Source organism: Rhinoderma darwinii, chromosome 7 (genome assembly GCF_050947455.1).
Source record: "Rhinoderma darwinii isolate aRhiDar2 chromosome 7, aRhiDar2.hap1, whole genome shotgun sequence".
Taxonomy (NCBI): domain Eukaryota; kingdom Metazoa; phylum Chordata; class Amphibia; order Anura; family Rhinodermatidae; genus Rhinoderma; species Rhinoderma darwinii.
In genome coordinates, this window is record NC_134693.1 from 145,016,353 (window position 1) to 145,034,604 (window position 18,252).

Below are 18,252 nucleotides of genomic sequence, written 5' to 3' on the forward strand. Positions count from 1 at the left end.
CATACATTACTGATCCTGAGTTATATCCTGTATTATACTCCAGAGCTGCACTCACTATTCTGCTGGTGGAGTCACTGTGTACATACATTACTTATCCTGTACTGATCCTGAGTTACATGCTGTATTATACTCCAGAGCTGCACTCACTATTCTGCTGGTAGAGTCACTGTGTACATACATTACTTATCCTGTACTGATCCTGAGTTACATCCTGTATTATACTCCAGAGCTGCACTCACTATTCTGCTGGTGGAGTCACTGTGTACATACATTACATTACTTATCCTGTACTGATCCTGAGTTATATCCTGTATTATACTCCAGAGCTGCACTCACTATTCTGCTGGTGGAGTCACTGTTTCTGGAGATTATAGTGCATGTAATCGGTAACATGGGGTCAGCTGCGTTGGGGCTTTGACTATTTCAGCACTTGGGGCCACATATTACAGGACGGGCTCCACATACCGGGCAGCTCCTCCATGCTGCTGACGGGGCTGAAGTAATTCTTTAAAGAGTTGTAGCTGTTCATGGCGACATTCAGGTAGAACTCCGGCATAAAGGCGAGCAGTGATCCGGTGCGGTCGGCGTGCTCGATGGTGCACAGACAGACTTGTAGCATCCAGTAAATATCCTGCATCTTCTCCTGTTTGGGGACAGAGCGACATTTCTTATTTTTGGATCCAAAAAAACAATTGAATCCAGAAATCCGTGGACCCGACAGAAGAGTTTATAAAGGAGCTGCAGCATTTTCCCCACATCAGACACTTGCCCCTTTCACTTCCTGCCACTAGGGGGCGATCTGCATACAGCTGGGTGGAGGCAACAAATTCTTCTACATTCCGGTCGCTGCGGTGTATCACACCGGTATAGCAGAGCTGGGGAACTATTCCCACCTAGGTCTGGAGATTAGACTGGAAGGCCGCAGTTCTAGGGAGGAGAGGGGCTCCATCGTCAGTACTGGAGGGATTCTTTACAGTAAGAGCAGTGACACACACAGGACTAGTGTAGTGAGTTATCCGGGGGACAGTATGTAATGAATACGATGCTGGGAATCATCTGACTGAACTTATGGGGTCTGGGAGGATTTCCCCCCCTTAGTGGCCACTGTTGCCATGTGGGTGTTCTGTAGGGTGAGGACGGGCAGTACCTTGGAGTAGATAGTGACATTGATCCACGCCAGGCGCCGGCTCAGATGATTCAGCTTCTCCAGGAACACTTGCTGGCTCTTAGACAACTCCTCCATGATATCCGGCCTCTGGTTAGAAGGAAACGTCTCGTTATAGATGCCGGCGCCGTCTCGTTATAGATGCCGTCCGGTGCCGTCTCATTATGGGCACAGCCCGGTACTCACCCTCTTAGGGCAGCGCTTGATCTTCTCCTCGGTGTCTTTCAGGGCCAGGGCGTATTCATTCACATCGTCCGAGACGCCGACCATCTGCAGGAATAAGACATGAGGGGGTGCGGCGCCGGACAGGGGGGGCTCATTCGGACGGGTCAGGACTCACCTTCCCCAGCTGCTGGTGGACACTCAGATTATACATCATCACAGCGCCGTCCAGGATCTCCAGCAGAGAGTTCTCCGTGATGGGGAGCTCCGTCTCCTCCGGGGGTCTTCCGAGCAGTAGCCCCTCATTCCCATGATGCCCTTCAACTGCAATGGAACAAAACGTCGCCCTCAGAATCAGAAATGTGATTTCCAGCTATGACCACGAAGCCACGGATGAGCGGAGGACTGATCAGGGGCCACGTTTTATACAGTACTGTGGGGACTTGTTACTTTGCATCTACTCATCTCTTACCTTATAAACGTGGAGCCCGGCGCAGGGGACACTGAACCCCAACATCAGCCTGCGAGACCCCCAATATATTTCCCGGGATTTACAGACAGAACATGACATTATTGCTGCAACGTGGAGAAAGTTCTAGAAATTCCAGCGACGGAGAATCAGATCTTCGCTCAATGTTGATATTTTACAAGCCCCTGCCCCGTCCGGTCTCATGTCGTGCTCCCCTCCCCCATCCCCTCCTCACTTACTATCATCCTCGGTGCGCTGCTCCACACTGAGGCTCCGCACTTTGACTTTCTCCAGGGCTCCCAGGGGCCGGCGCGGGTTCATAAGACTCACCGCCGCGGTGCTCAGGAACCGGTTCGCTCTCCCCAATGTGGGTGAGCTCAACCAGCTGGGCCGGGCCAGTGCCCCACCGATGGCCAGAGCAGCGGAGGCCCTCTGAATGGAGAAGGGGCAGAGATTCACCATGAGTGACCGATGATTGACACATGGAGCCCCCGCCTGTCTCTCCCCTCACCCACCTGGGCTGTGGTGCTCGCAGACTCATCCTCCTCCTCCAGGTCGTCCATCGTGACCGTCTGCAGCTCAGAGGGGTCGATGACTATGTTGGCCTTGGACGCGAGATCATCTGAGAGGAAAGAAACAAGTAGTGAGAGGATGTCCCAGATCACGGTGACACGAGTCCCGTCCTACAGTCCCACCTTTCAGCATCTTCCGTAGATGAGAGAGAAGACCCCCGAGTCTCTGCAGGTCAAAGTAATCCACCTTCCCATTGTAGAAGAGCTGGGGCGGCACGTACGCGTCTGCGGAGGACATGGAGCAGGATGAGGGCGGAACCAAAGACACCCCAAAACACAGAGATTCTCCCCGAGGCTCACCGCACCGTCGCTGCAGAGCGCTGACGGACTCCGAGCCTGATACTCATCCCAGCAGGACCGGAGGGCAGTGATGAGGCGGTGCAGGAAGCACACCATGTACTCCGGGGGACACAGAACCGTCGGGTTCTAAGGAGGAGAGAGAGAATGAGGAGACGCCGCCGCACCAGACATTGCCCTGCGATGAGGGACCGGCACCGGTGAGAACTCCGTCCACTTATATGGAGCGCTGCTGCGGGGTCCGGCGTCTCAGGGCGCGCCACTCACCCCTCTGTTACTGGCGTTCTCCTGGAGAAACTTTCTAAACTTGTTAAGGAAGATGTAACGAGACGCTTCACCCTGCGGAGAGACAGAGTCCCCCTTTAGTGTCGGAGGAGTCAGCAGTAATATAGGACCACGGATATAATCCCCGCTATCTAGGACATCTGCGGAGGGTGCAGGGCCGGACGCGCTCACCCCTCGCTTGTCCTTGTTGTTCAGCAGAAGTCTCAGGATCTGGACCTGCAGCTCTTCCACCACTGAAATAAAACTGCAGATATTAAACATTTCCTGGAGAATTCCATTCTGGGTGAGAAAGTGTTAACATCCGCCGCTACCTTCGATCCGCTTCTTCAGCCTCGTGCACCCCCTCTCGTACGCCCGCCGCCGCAGCCGTTCCTCTCCGGTCTCCTCCGTCGGGTCCTTGATTTCTTTTCCCTTTAAAAAAAATAAATAATTTGCAAGACATTCAGTTCCAAAGATGTGGAAATAAATGCAAATCGCCTGCCTGTCCAATCGCCCGCCCGCCTGTTCAACCGCCCCCGCGCCGGCCATGTGGGCGACATCGAAAAATACCCAACACGTCAGGACTAGAAATCGGAGCATTTAGGACAAGTACAGCCAGAGCAGAAGGTTGGTTCTGACGTCCGGCTCTCACTACTAGTCGGTGGGACGAGGCGCGAGGGTCCGGGCGGGCGCTCACCTCTTTGTTGAAGCGGTTGGGCCACCATGTGGTTGGGATCAGCTCCTGCAGGCCGGCCTCCTCCACCCGCAATGGGCTCTTAATAAAGAAGAAGACGACCGATCGAAGGACATCAAATCTACAATTCACGCAGCTAAGGATGAAAGACTGCGGAGAATAGAGACACGGGAGGCGCCAGCACGCTGCGGATACACCCCCCCGCTCCGTGACAGGCGCCAGCACGCTGCGGAGACAGCCCCCCCCCCATGACAGGCGCCATCACGCTGCGGAGACAGCCCCCCCCCATGACAGGCGCCATCACGCTGCGGAGACAGCCCCCCCCCCCATGACAGGCGCCATCACGCTGCAGAGACAGCCCCCCCCCCCATGACAGGCGCCATCACGCTGCGGAGACAGCCCCCCCCATGACAGGCGCCATCACGCTGCGGAGACAGCCCCCCCCATGACAGGCGCCATCACGCTGCGGAGACACCCCCCCATGACAGGCGGCATCTGAAGTTCTGCCTCAGGCCCCGCAACGAGATCTGAACGAGCCGCAAGTCACAAGGATACAGAACGTTGCTGAGAAGATATTTCCGGGACTTCTCATGCCGCAAAATGGCGATGGTCAGGCGCAGGTAGTGGATCTGTGTAAACAAGACGGAAGGGGATTGGACATTGGGACAAGTGCTGGATTAACCCTCGGTGTCAGCGCTTCAGCGGCCGGCCACGTACCTGCAGCCCCAGGTCAGGCACTATAGGGGAGAAGCGATACGCTCGGAGCAGAGACATCATCAGCTGCTTCAGAAACTCATGGATTTCATAGTCCTGCAGGGAAACGTGGGGTTAATGAGGACACTCAGCACTTCCCCAATTGTCGGCTCACATTCTCTCGTTTCCCACTAGGGGGCGCTCACTCACCTCCATCAGCAGCCACATGAGGTCCAGTAGATGCTGAATGAGGGGGTGCTCCCCCACTGCACCTCCCCCCTCCAGAATCCCAAGAAGAAAGTTCATCAGGACGTCCTCCACCAGGTAAACCTTACACTGCGGAGATATAAAGGGGAGCGCCGGACGTCACGCAACCGGGGAAGTGCGCCCATAACAAACATGGCGGCCCCTGCGGGTCATCCCGTCCTGAGGGCAGACTTACCATTAATGGGGCAAAGTGGTTGAATATGTGCGCCAATGTAACGAGGACGGTCGGCTCTCCCTGCAGCTGCCACGTGGCGGGATCCTTGTCCACCAGCCGTCCCTCCTGTCAGACACACCCCATTATTACAGCAGCCGTCACGTGACCTGTCAATCACACAGACCCCGGCCCCCATTTACCTGCACATCTATGTCGGTGCTCAGGACGTTCTTCAGGTATCCCAGCAGCCCCTGGGCCTTGAGGAGATCGGCTGCCGGAGGGTCCTGCAGGGGGCGGTATCCTTCCACAGGATATGTGAGCGAGGTCATTAAGGAAGAACAGCAACCGCAGCAGCCCAATGACCCCGTAATGGAAGCTCCTGGAACTCTAGCTTTCAATACGTCACCATTTTTAAGATCAATGCTTGCTGGCAGTGAATGAAAAAAATGGTCATTTACATACAGAGGCTGCAAACTCATCCTGTCCTAATACTGCTGAAGGTTTGTTACAGTTGTGTCCCGGCCAGACAATCTTCTGTCATCAGCACACGTCTCTCTCCAGACTGCGGTTTGCATCAGGATGGAGTCCAGCGTGACGACTGCCTTCACTGACACATTGTAACAAATGAGATGAATCAACAAGACCAAGTCAGATGTAAATGGAAAAGTTTCTATTCACTGACTGTAAGATAACAACTGGAACTGTAATGACGGCCATATTGGCGGTCACCCAGCTTTCCCAGGGAGGTGAGAACTGGAGGACATTAATTGTGGGGTGACCGCGCTGTACACAGAAAAGGATATCGGAGAGGGCGGGAGCCGAAATTAAAGGCGACCGATTCCTTGAAGGAAAGGCTAATAGCCGGAAAATACGCGATGCCCGACCCTCGCGAGAGGTCGCTGAACGCCGGGCCCAGACTCACGCCATTCCTGCGGAGAGAGGACAGCGCGGTGAGGTCATGCGCGGTCATTACCGGGGGCGCTCACCGGACAGCGGCGTCTTCTTACAGGCAGAATCCGATGGTTCCTTCCTCCAGGTCTATGAGGCAGCTGACGATGTCCCCGGCGGCCCAAGACTGAGAGGAGAGACAGCGGTCACACAGCGGTCACACAGCGGTCACACCCCTCCCCCCCACGCCCCGAGACCTCACCTTCCCGTAGTTCGTGGTGGTCACGTTCCATTTACGGACCCGGTTTCCGTCGTAGGCGTATGAATCCGGCGTGTCGCCAACCCCCTCCTGTGTGATGAGAAGAGACGGTCACTGACCCCTCCTCCAGCTACGAAGATCCTCGCGCTGCTGGACGCCCGCTTTCCTGTGCCCGCCGCAGCGCCCGGGACTCACCTCCTGGTTGAAGCGGCAGCTCAGGGTGCACCAGCCGATCTGCATGAGGCCCTGAGAGGAGATCAGCACCTCGTACAGCCACTTCCCTGGAGACGGAAGAAACCGCAGCGTCTACGTCAATCCAAGAGGTCACCCCTCCCCCAACCGACTGCGCCGGACGGTTCACCCCCAAAATACAACGCTTCATTCTGCACAACAAAAGTAACCGGAACTACAACTCCCAGCATGCTCTGCAGACCTGGACTGTGCAGTATGAAGTGATGATCGTCCAATCAACAAACTAAAATATTAACCCCCACAGCTGTATATACGGTTACCCCTCGGCCAATCAGCTGCTTTGTCTGGGGTGTATTATATAATGAGCGGGGGATGGATCGCGGCGCCGCTTCTCACCTCTGTAGACGCAGGTCGTGGCTCTGATGGAGCTGAAGTTACTGTGTCCGATCACCTGCAGGGACAGATCAGCGTCAGGAGATTTTTGGGGGAGGGGGATCAGGCTGAGGACGTCTACTCACCCCCAGGAGATCATCATCGACTAATAATAACCCCTCAAAACCGCTGGTATGATCCAGGACGACCGTGGAGGGTCCGAGACGCCCGTCCACAACAGAGTCTGCAGCTGAGAGAGAAGAACAGGCGAGGCCGTCACCACGGCGCCATCATCTGTCAATCACGAGTCATAGTACGGAAGCCCCGCCCACTTAGGGGAATTGACCGACAGGTGAAGACTAACCGGTCAGCAGCGCTTCACCTATAGACCGCCCCTCAGCGCTCGCCGGCGTCGTCAAAAATTCATTGGCGTTATCCCCGCTCCTAAACCCCTCCGACCGTAAATAACGAGGGGCAAACATTTTGCGCCTTTTATGGTAATAATCCGGCAGTCTCGTTCGTTCCTCTACTTATGCCGCCCACCGCCGAAAACTGTCCGACCCCGAATGACGAAATCTTGTCGGAGATCTCGCGCCTGCGCCCGTCCTGTATGGTCCGACACCTTCCCCGCTTTGTCCGGGCCTCAAATCTAGTTACCGCGCACGCACCAGAACATCGACGCACCAGCGCGGGATTTCGTGTGTGATGGGGGAGGAGCTGTCAATCAAAACTAAGGAGGCGGAGTTAACTTGGAAAGGCTTGAAGAACGAAGACGTGACTTTTACTCATTCGCATGCGGCGCCGACACAAAAAAAACAAAGACTAAAGATCCAGAGGATTCCAGGTGACAGGAGAAGGATCTGCCGCCAGGGACCGCCGGTGAAATAGGTGAAATGCTGCGGACCGGGTCCCTGTAAATGAATTTATTGTTTTCTCTTTTTTTTTTTCTTTGTTTTAAGCACGTTTGATCCAATATTTTGTCCTGACAAGTTCCATTATAGAACTTTATCGGGGTCGGATCCATTCTCCTGAAACAGAGCTCCAAATCCCCTCCATAGACAAAGTTACAAGGGAAAAAAACTGTCTACCAGTAACCACCAGGGGGAGCTCTTGTAATGAGGTCAAGGGGAGCTTTGTATGTCTGTATGTAGTGATCTCCCCCTAGTGGTGGCTGCAGGCAGTAGAATGTTATCATGTGACTCTATGGGAGCTGTATATATCTGTATGTAGTGAGCTCCCCCTAGTGGTGGCTGCAGGCAGTAGAATATTATCCCCCGCCCTAGGGTCAGACATGTGACTGTAGTTCTCACCTGCGGTTTCCTCAGTCTCCGCCGTGGACAGTAGACGGTCGAGTCGCTCCTCCAGATTCTGGAAACTGAGGGGTTTTCTGTGTGAAGACCCAGAAATAAGACATCGTGAATACCACGGGTTATAATAAGCGGCGCCTCTAATGGGCGCACAGACGTCATTTACAAAAACACATCCCTAATATATTCTATAGATTCATCACACAGAGGGATCTCATATATTCTATAGATTCATCACACAGAGGGATCTCATATATTCTATAGATTCATCACACAGAGGGATCTCATATATTCTATAGATTCATCACACACAGAGGGATCTCATATATTCTATAGATTCTTAACACACACAGAGGGATCTCATATATTCTATAGATTCATCACACAGAGGGATCTCATATATTCTATAGATTCATCACACACAGAGGGATCTCATATATTCTATAGATTCATCACACACAGAGGGATCTCATATTCTATAGATTCATCACACACAGAGGGATCTCATATATTCTATAGATTCATCACACACAGAGGGATCTCATATATTCTATAGATTCATCACACAGAGGGATCTCATATATTCTATAGATTCATCACACACAGAGGGATCTCATATATTCTATAGATTCATCACACACAGAGGGATCTCATATATTCTATAGACTCATCACACACAGAGGGATCTCATATATTCTATAGATTCATCACACACAGAGGGATCTCATATATTCTATAGATTCATCACACACAGAGGGATCTCATATTCTATAGATTCATCACACACAGAGGGATCTCGTATATTCTATAGATTCATCACACACAGAGGGATCTCATATTCTATAGATTCATCACACACAGAGGGATCTCATATATTCTATAGATTCATCACACACAGAGGGATCTCATATATTCTATAGATTCATCACACACAGAGGGATCTCGTATATTCTATAGATTCATCACACACAGAGGGATCTCATATTCTATAGATTCATCACACACAGGGATCTCATATATTCTATAGATTCATCACACACAGAGGGATCTCATATATTCTATAGATTCATCACACACAGAGGGATCTCATATATTCTATAGATTCATCACACGCAGAGGGATCTCATATATTCTATAGATTCATCACACGCAGAGGGATCTCATATATTCTATAGATTCATCACACAGAGGGATCTCATATATTCTATAGACTCATCACACACAGAGGGATCTCATATATTCTATAGATTCATCACACAGAGGGATCTCATATATTCTATAGACTCATCACACACACAGAGGGATCTCATATATTCTATAGACTCATCACACACACAGAGGGATCTCATATATTCTATAGATTCATCACACACAGAGGGATCTCATATATTCTATAGATTCATCACACAGAGGGATCTCATATATTCTATAGACTCATCACACACAGAGGGATCTCATATATTCTATAGATTCTTAACACACAGAGGGATCTCATATATTCTATAGATTCATCACACACAGAGGGATCTCATATTCTATAGATTCATCACACACAGAGGGATCTCGTATATTCTATAGATTCATCACACAGAGGGATCTCATATATTCTATAGATTCATCACACACAGAGGGATCTCGTATATTCTATAGATTCATTACACACAGAGAGATCTCGTATATTCTATAGATTCATCACACAGAGGGATCTCATATATTCTATAGATTCATCACACACAGAGGGATCTCATATTCTATAGATTCATCACACACAGAGGGATCTCATATATTCTATAGACTCATCACACACAGAGGGATCTCATATATTCTATAGATTCATCACACACAGAGGGATCTCATATATTCTATAGATTCATCACACAGAGGGATCTCATATATTCTATAGACTCATCACACACAGAGGGATCTCATATATTCTATAGATTCTTAACACACACAGAGGGATCTCATATATTCTATAGATTCATCACACACAGAGGGATCTCATATATTCTATAGATTCATCACACACAGAGGGATCTCATATATTCTATAGATTCATCACACACAGAGGGATCTCATATTCTATAGATTCATCACACACACAGAGGGATCTCATATATTCTATAGATTCATCACACACAGAGGGATCTCATATATTCTATAGATTCATCACACACAGAGGGATCTCGTATATTCTATAGATTCATCACACACAGAGGGATCTCCTATATTCTATAGATTCATCACACACAGAGGGATCTCCTATATTCTATAGATTCATCACACACACAGAGGGATCTCATATATTCTATAGATTCATCACACACCGAGGGATCTCATATATTCTATAGATTCATCACACACAGAGGGATCTCATATATTCTATAGATTCATCACACACAGAGGGATCTCATATATTCTATAGATTCATCACACACAGAGGGATCTCCTATATTCTATAGATTCATCACACACAGAGGGATCTCATATATTCTATAGATTCATCACACACACAGAGGGATCTCATATATTCTATAGATTCATCACACACAGAGGGATCTCATATATTCTATAGATTCATCACACAGAGGGATCTCATATATTCTATAGATTCATTACACACAGAGGGATCTCATATATTCTATAGATTCATCACACACAGGGATCTCATATATTCTATAGATTCATCACACACAGAGGGATCTCATATATTCTATAGATTCATTACACACAGAGGGATCTCATATATTCTATAGATTCATCACACACAGGGATCTCATATATTCTATAGATTCATCACACACAGGGATCTCATATATTCTATAGATTCATCACACACAGGGATCTCATATATTCTATAGATTCATCACACAGAGGGATCTCATATATTCTATAGATTCATTACACACAGAGGGATCTCATATATTCTATAGATTCATCACACACAGGGATCTCATATATTCTATAGATTCATCACACACAGAGGGATCTCATATATTCTATAGATTCATCACACACACAGAGGGATCTCATATATTCTATAGATTCATCACACACAGAGGGATCTCATATATTCTATAGATTCATCACACACAGAGGGATCTCGTATATTCTATAGATTCATCACACACAGAGGGATCTCATATATTCTATAGATTCATCACACACAGGGATCTCATATATTCTATAGATTCATCACACACAGAGGGATCTCATATATTCTATAGATTCATCACACACAGAGGGATCTCATATATTCTATAGATTCATCACACACAGAGGGATCTCATATATTCTATAGATTCATCCCACACAGAGGGATCTCATATATTCTAGATTCATCACACACAGAGGGATCTCATATATTCTATAGATTCATCCCACACAGAGGGATCTCATATATTCTATAGATTCATCACACACAGAGGGATCTCATATATTCTATAGATTCATCACACACAGGGATCTCATATATTCTATAGATTCATCACACACAGAGGGATCTCATATATTCTATAGATTCATCACACACACAGAGGGATCTCATATATTCTATAGATTCATCACACACAGAGGGATCTCATATATTCTATAGATTCATCACACACAGAGGGATCTCGTATATTCTATAGATTCATCACACACAGAGGGATCTCATATATTCTATAGATTCATCACACACAGGGATCTCATATATTCTATAGATTCATCACACACAGAGGGATCTCATATATTCTATAGATTCATCACACACAGAGGGATCTCATATATTCTATAGATTCATCACACACAGAGGGATCTCATATATTCTATAGATTCATCACACACAGAGGGATCTCATATATTCTATAGATTCATCACACACACAGAGGGATCTCATATATTCTATAGATTCATCACACACAGAGGGATCTCATATATTCTATAGATTCATCACACACAGAGGGATCTCGTATATTCTATAGATTCATCACACACAGAGGGATCTCATATATTCTATAGATTCATCACACACAGGGATCTCATATATTCTATAGATTCATCACACACAGAGGGATCTCATATATTCTATAGATTCATCACACACAGAGGGATCTCATATATTCTATAGATTCATCACACACAGAGGGATCTATTTCCAGCACTTTTCTCTTTTCATGTTAATGATTATGGGAACAGTTACTGACAAACCAAAATTTAGTGTCTCAGAAAATCAGAATATTGGGTGTTAGTTGCAGATTGTCGCCTCCTGGTGTGACCCTCTAATCAGCGAATCAACACAAAACACCTGCAGAGGTTTCCTAAGCCTCTAAATGGTCCCACAGTCGGGTTCAGTGGCTCTAAAATCATGGGGAAGATGCTGACCTGACAGTCCAGAAGAGTCATTGACCCCTCCACAAGGAGGAGAAGCCACAAAAGGACATTACTAAAGAAGCTGCTGTTCACACAGCGCTGTATCCAAGCAGATTAATGGAGGGGAAGGAAAAAGTGTGGTAGAAAAAGGTGCACAAGCAACAGGGGTAACCGCAGCCTGGGAAGGATTGTCAAGTAAAGGCCATTCAGGAATCTGGGGGAGATTCACAAGGAGTGGACGGCGGCCGGAGTCAGCGCTTCACGAGCCGCAACGCACCGACGTATCCAGGACATGGGAGAAAACGGTCACATCCCCAGAGACCACGTCAGAAGCGTCTTACCGGAGCGAAGGAGGAAAAGGACCCCCCCCTGAACAATCAAACGACTATATTACGTCTCTGCGGCGGCTAGGAAGGCGAGGATAAGCCGCGGGCACGATAACGGTAGAACGCTCAGAGGAGGTTCATCGCTTGTTTGGAAAATAAAAACAAAAATATTTTTTTTTTAAACTGCGGGAGATCGACCCCCCCAAACCCCCCCCCCCGTGTGTGATGAATCTATAGAATATGAGACTTTCTGACGATCGTCTAAATAATTGGGACGGACCGGCGAGTGGACCCTGTAACAAAAACTCGTCGCCCTGTGTGGAAAGCCGGGGGGCAACCAATATGGCCGCCATTAGAGCTTCCACAGGGGTCGTCACTCAATAACCGGGGTCCTCTGCAATTCCGGTGACCGGCGGCAGTCGCGATGGCCGCCATATTGGTTGTCACCCGGCTTCCCCAGGATCAGCGTTTTCTTACAGAAGAGACCACAACAGGGATTTATTAGCGGCGCACAAAGGGTCGGCTGCAGGCAGGAAGGGGTTAAGAGGCGGCAGGAGGAGGGGATCCCTGTAACCAGAGGACGAGGCCGCGGGTTATTTATAGAGGTGATGACGGCCGCCCCCGGGAGCAGGAGATTATAGGATTATAATGTACAGGTGGAGCAGACTTTGCTCTCTATGAATACACAAGACGCTCCGGGATATTTTCCGTCATATGAGGTCGGACCCCTGAGGGACCCCAACGTGAGAGCGGCACCGGCACCGCCAAGGAAAACACAAGATTGGAGGGGGCGCATACCTAGGCCCCACACACGACCGTGAAATCCCCCGTAATTACAGGCCCACTCGTTTCTATGGCCGACGGACACGTCCCGTATATTTACAGGAAGGCGTCCGCGCCGTAGAAAGTTTCCGGAAAATAGGACGCCTTAGACCGAGCTGCAATATGTTATAATGGGATCACGGCCCGGAATTACTGACAGCTGCCCGCGGCCGCCCACGCCTGGAATCACTAACAGCTCCCCGCGGCCGCCCACGCCTGGAATCACGGACATCTGCCCGCGGCCGTCCACGCCTGGAATTACTGACAGCTGCCCGCGGCCGCCCACGCCTGGAATTACGGACAGCTGTCTCCGCGGCCGTCCACGCCTGGAATCACTAACAGCTCCCCGCGGCCGCCCACGCCTGGAATCACGGACATCTGCCCGCGGCCGCGCACGCCTGGAATTACTGACAGCTGCCCGCGGCCGCCCACGCCTGGAATTACTGACAGCTGCCCGCGGCCGCCCACGCCTGGAATTACGGACAGCTGTCTCCGCGGCCGTCCACGCCTGGAATTACTGACAGCTGTCTCCGCGGCCGCCCACGCCTGGAATTACTGACAGCTGTCTCCGCGGCCGCCCACGCCTGGAATTACGGACAGCTGTCTCCGCGGCCGCCCACGCCTGGAATTACGGACAGCTGTCTCCGCGGCCGCCCACGCCTGGAATTACTGACAGCTGCCCGCGGCCGTCCACGCCTGGAATTACGGGCACGGTCGTGTGCATGGGGCCTTATGGTGGCGTCTGTATAATATATAAAGCAACAAACGTATGTGTACTAAGACGTAATACTGCGCCGCCGCGCCATTCTGAAGAGAAGCCGATAACGTACACAGCTCCAGTCTGCTCCGTGTTATGACGGGCAGGGCCCCTCCCCCGATCTCCTTTTAATGACAAATAATTGTAAACATGGCCGACCAATGTCCAGGGCAGGGGCTTCACTGGGAAGTGGTGGGTGGAGTTACCGGAAAGCGGCGTCATGTTGTGTCGGGTGTGGGCGGAGTCACCTGTAAATTGCATCATGTGTAGGGTGTGGGTGGAGTCATCTGTAAGTGGCGTCATGTGGTGTCGGGTGTGGGTGGAGTCACCTGTAAGTGGCGTCATGTGGTGTCGGGTGTGGGTGGAGTCACCTGTAAGTTGCGCCGTGTTGCGTTCCGTCGCTGCCCGGGAATATTCGGCGCAGATACTGGCTCAGCAGCCGCTCGTTCACGATGCCTGTAACAGAGGAGAAAGTTTAAGGACACGAAGTCGACTGCACAGAAGTCCCGTCCAGGAGGATTTATCTGAGGGTCACGCTGAGGTCTCCTCCTGTCACAGCGGACCGGCCTCCTGTACATAAAGCTTCATCTCTGTACCAAGATTGTCAACCTCCTAATAGACTTTACTCTTCCATTCTTTACAAATCTTTGTCAAGATCTGTGCTGCTGTCAGTGAATGGAAATGTTCTTGAAACAGAACCTTTAATGTTATTGATCTAATCCTGCTTACACAGCTGAAGGGTTGTTACAATGTGTCAGTGTAGGACAGGAGAGAGGTTTGTGCGGCTGCCAACGTGTTTACATGACACAGGATTGTCCAGACTGGATACAATTGTAACAAACCCTCAGCTGTGAGAGCAGGAAAAGGTCAGGAGAAGTATTCAGCTACTGGATCTAAACAACAATGATCCCATTCACTGACAGCAAGTCAGTGAGACACGAATCACGGTGACACGTAAGGAGGACGCGCACAGCGCACGTGGCGTTTTACCTGTAACCTTTGTCTTCTCCGGCTCGGTGGATAATCGGTAATTCCTCCTGGTAAGCGGCGCTCCGGAGCCTCTGGAAGCCATGACCCTGAGAAAAGCGTCAACATTACAACCCTTCCTGCAAGTCCCGCCCTCCACCGTTGTGGGAGGAGCCTACATAGCACAATGTCTGGACACACTGCACCGGAGCAGCACCGAGCTCACACACACACTGCACCGGAGCAGCACCGAGCTCTCACACACACACACACTGCACCGGAGCAGCACCGAGCTCTCACACACACACTGCACCGGAGCAGCACCGAGCACACACACACACACTGCACCGGAGCAGCACCGAGCTCTCACACACACACTGCACCGGAGCAGCACCGAGCTCTCACACACACACTGCACCGGAGCAGCACCGAGCTCTCACACACACACTGCACCGGAGCAGCACCGAGCTCTCACACACACACACACTGCACCGGAGCAGCACCGAGCTCTCACACACACACACACACTGCACCGGAGCAGCACCGAGCTCACACACACTGCACCGAACGAACGACAGATCAGCGGCGCCGGGTGACTCACCCTCTCTAGGGTCAGCCTGCGCTCTGCGCTCCCCAGGCAGGTCTGACTCCTCCCCAGACCCCGCCTCTCTGTCAGCTTCCTGTTTATTTTTTCAACAAGCTTTATTTAGCGTGTTCATCCTACACAAAACCGGCAGAGTCGCTAGAGCCGGCGTCATCCCACAACCCCCAGCATGCTTCTCCATCTGGAGCCGTGACAGGGCGCGCTGGGAGTTGTGGTGCCGTGACAGGGCGCGCTGGGAGTTGTGGTGCCGCGACAGGGCGTGCTGGGAGTTGTGGTGCCGCGACAGGGCGCGCTGGGAGTTGTGGTGCCGTGACAGGGCGCGCTGGGAGTTGTGGTGCCGCGACAGGGCGTGCTGGGAGTTGTGGTGCCGCGACAGGGCGTGCTGGGAGTTGTGGTGCCGCGACAGGGCGTGCTGGGAGTTGTGGTGCCGCGACAGGGCGTGCTGGGAGTTGTGGTGCCGCGACAGGGCGTGCTGGGAGTTGTGGTGCCGCGACAGGGCGTGCTGGGAGTTGTGGTGCCGCGACAGGGCGTGCTGGGAGTTGTGGTGCCGCGACAGGGCGTGCTGGGAGTTGTGGTGCCGCGACAGGGCGTGCTGGGAGTTGTGGTGCTGTATATCAGACATAGACGGGCAACCTGGTCCTAGTAGTTCTACAACCCCCCGACCCACGGAAGAGCTGCAGGGGACTGTCCCGGAAATAAGAAGAAAGTATTTGCCCCCTCAGCATCAAGAGTAACATTTGTAATATTCCCTCTAGTCACAACCAGAGCTGCAGTCACAATTCTGAGGGTTTAGCTCCGTCAGTCCTGTGAACTGGCGGTGCGACTGTAAGGAAACAGGGAAAGTAGAAAAATATGACAATGCATTGTGGTAACGTCGCTGCGGCGGGGACGACGTCTCGGATAACACTCGGTATATCGCACGCTGTTTCATCAAAACGACCCCCCAGATGTGATGGTTATTGCCCCGGCCGACAACGATGATTGCAAATATTTTTAATTTTCTATAATGTTGTATTTTTGTGGAATGACCCCAAAAATACCCCATGAAATGACACCTGGATGCTGCACAGGACGACCACGGGCGGCTGCCACATTCTTACTGCACGGGACGACCACGGGCGGCTGCCACATTCTTACTGCACGGGACGACCACGGGCGGCTGCCACATTCTTACTGCACGGGACGACCACGGGCGGCTGCCACATTCTTACTGCACGGGACGACCACGGGCGGCTGCCACATTCTTACTGCACGGGACGACCACGGGCGGCTGCCACATTCTTACTGCACGGGACGACCACGGGCGGCTGCCACATTCTTACTGCACGGGACGACCACGGGCGGCTGCCACATTCTTACTGCACGGGACGACCACGGGCGGCTGCCACATTCTTGCTGCACGGGACGACCACGGGCGGCTGCCACATTCTTGCTGCACGGGACGACCACGGGCGGCTGCCACATTCTTGCTGCACGGGACGACCACGGGCGGCTGCCACATTCTTACTGCACGGGACGACCACGGGCGGCTGCCACATTCTTACTGCACGGGACGACCACGGGCGGCTGCCACATTCTTACTGCACGGGACGACCACGGGCGGCTGCCACATTCTTACTGCACGGGACGACCACGGGCGGCTGCCACATTCTTACTGCACGGGACGACCACGGGCGGCTGCCACATTCTTACTGCACGGGACGACCACGGGCGGCTGCCACATTCTTACTGCACGGGACGACCACGGGCGGCTGCCACATTCTTGCTGCACGGGACGACCACGGGCGGCTGCCACATTCTTGCTGCACGGGACGACCACGGGCGGCTGCCACATTCTTACTGCACGGGACGACCACGGGCGGCTGCCACATTCTTACTGCACGGGACGACCACGGGCGGCTGCCACATTCTTACTGCACGGGACGACCACGGGCGGCTGCCACATTCTTGCTGCACAGGACGACCACGGGCGGCTGCCACATTCTTGCTGCACAGGACGACCACGGGCAGCTGCCACATTCTTGCTGCACAGGACGGCCACGGGCATGTATTTCTATGGGGCTGTTCACACGACCGTTGTTTTAATGGGTGGTGTGCAGGGCCTGTGAAGAAGTAGGACACGTCCTATTTTTGTCCGTTTTCATGGCTCCCTCAATAGACTCAAGTCTAGGAGTCCGGCGCGGTTGCGGCACGGACGTGACAAACTGCAGTCCTCCACGTCATTTGTTTGAATAAAGCCTAAAAAAATGGAAGCTCTAGAATAGGATCAGACAACAGCAGCGACGTCCTACAGAGTGAATGTACGGCTGAATCTCCTCATAACACGCACTGGAGTCCGTCAGCGCAGGAAGTCTACTGACGACCTTCACGGTGACCTTGTGGTTCTGTCCTGGAGGTGACGTTATACACGAGGAGCAGTCGTTATGTGATGCCTTCTGTAACTCTCCAAACTAAGAATTACAAACTCCAGTCCCATCCAGAGCTGCGCTCACTATTCTTCAGCAATGTGCCGGATGTCACCAGGAAATCACCTATTGTGTAAATCAAGTCCTCATGTTAAAGAACCTGTCGCCTGCCCATCGAGGTGCAGCGTGTAACGGGCAGCGCTGCAGACACGGTCTCACTTTACATTGAGCGCTCTCAGTCTGTGTGAGATCTCGCGGGAGGGA

At 51.3% G+C, this 18,252-nt stretch overlaps 1 protein-coding gene across 2 annotated transcripts in view; it reads right to left on the reverse strand.

Moving 5' to 3' along the window:
- Positions 1–15,664, reverse strand: part of RNF123 (ring finger protein 123) — a 29,202-nt gene extending 13,538 nt beyond the window's left edge. Inside the window, exons 1-27 of one of the 2 annotated variants that reach the window (XM_075832001.1) lie at positions 15,581–15,664; positions 15,004–15,089; positions 14,385–14,469; positions 7,759–7,835; positions 6,595–6,698; positions 6,473–6,527; positions 6,080–6,165; positions 5,888–5,974; positions 5,745–5,812; positions 5,534–5,666; positions 4,938–5,045; positions 4,759–4,863; positions 4,527–4,652; positions 4,341–4,433; positions 4,179–4,252; positions 3,627–3,744; positions 3,262–3,361; positions 3,122–3,183; positions 2,933–3,004; positions 2,674–2,794; positions 2,492–2,593; positions 2,312–2,418; positions 2,036–2,228; positions 1,506–1,651; positions 1,352–1,435; positions 1,148–1,255; positions 466–643 (exon numbers count right to left, since the gene is read on the reverse strand). In XM_075832001.1, coding sequence (XP_075688116.1) covers positions 466–643; positions 1,148–1,255; positions 1,352–1,435; positions 1,506–1,651; positions 2,036–2,228; positions 2,312–2,418; positions 2,492–2,593; positions 2,674–2,794; positions 2,933–3,004; positions 3,122–3,183; positions 3,262–3,361; positions 3,627–3,744; positions 4,179–4,252; positions 4,341–4,433; positions 4,527–4,652; positions 4,759–4,863; positions 4,938–5,045; positions 5,534–5,666; positions 5,745–5,812; positions 5,888–5,974; positions 6,080–6,165; positions 6,473–6,527; positions 6,595–6,698; positions 7,759–7,835; positions 14,385–14,469; positions 15,004–15,085 — 2,674 coding nt within the window. In that variant the 5' untranslated portion in view covers positions 15,086–15,089; positions 15,581–15,664. The other variant, XM_075832002.1, reaches the window with a different exon arrangement.
- Positions 15,665–18,252: the final 2,588 nt, after the last annotated feature.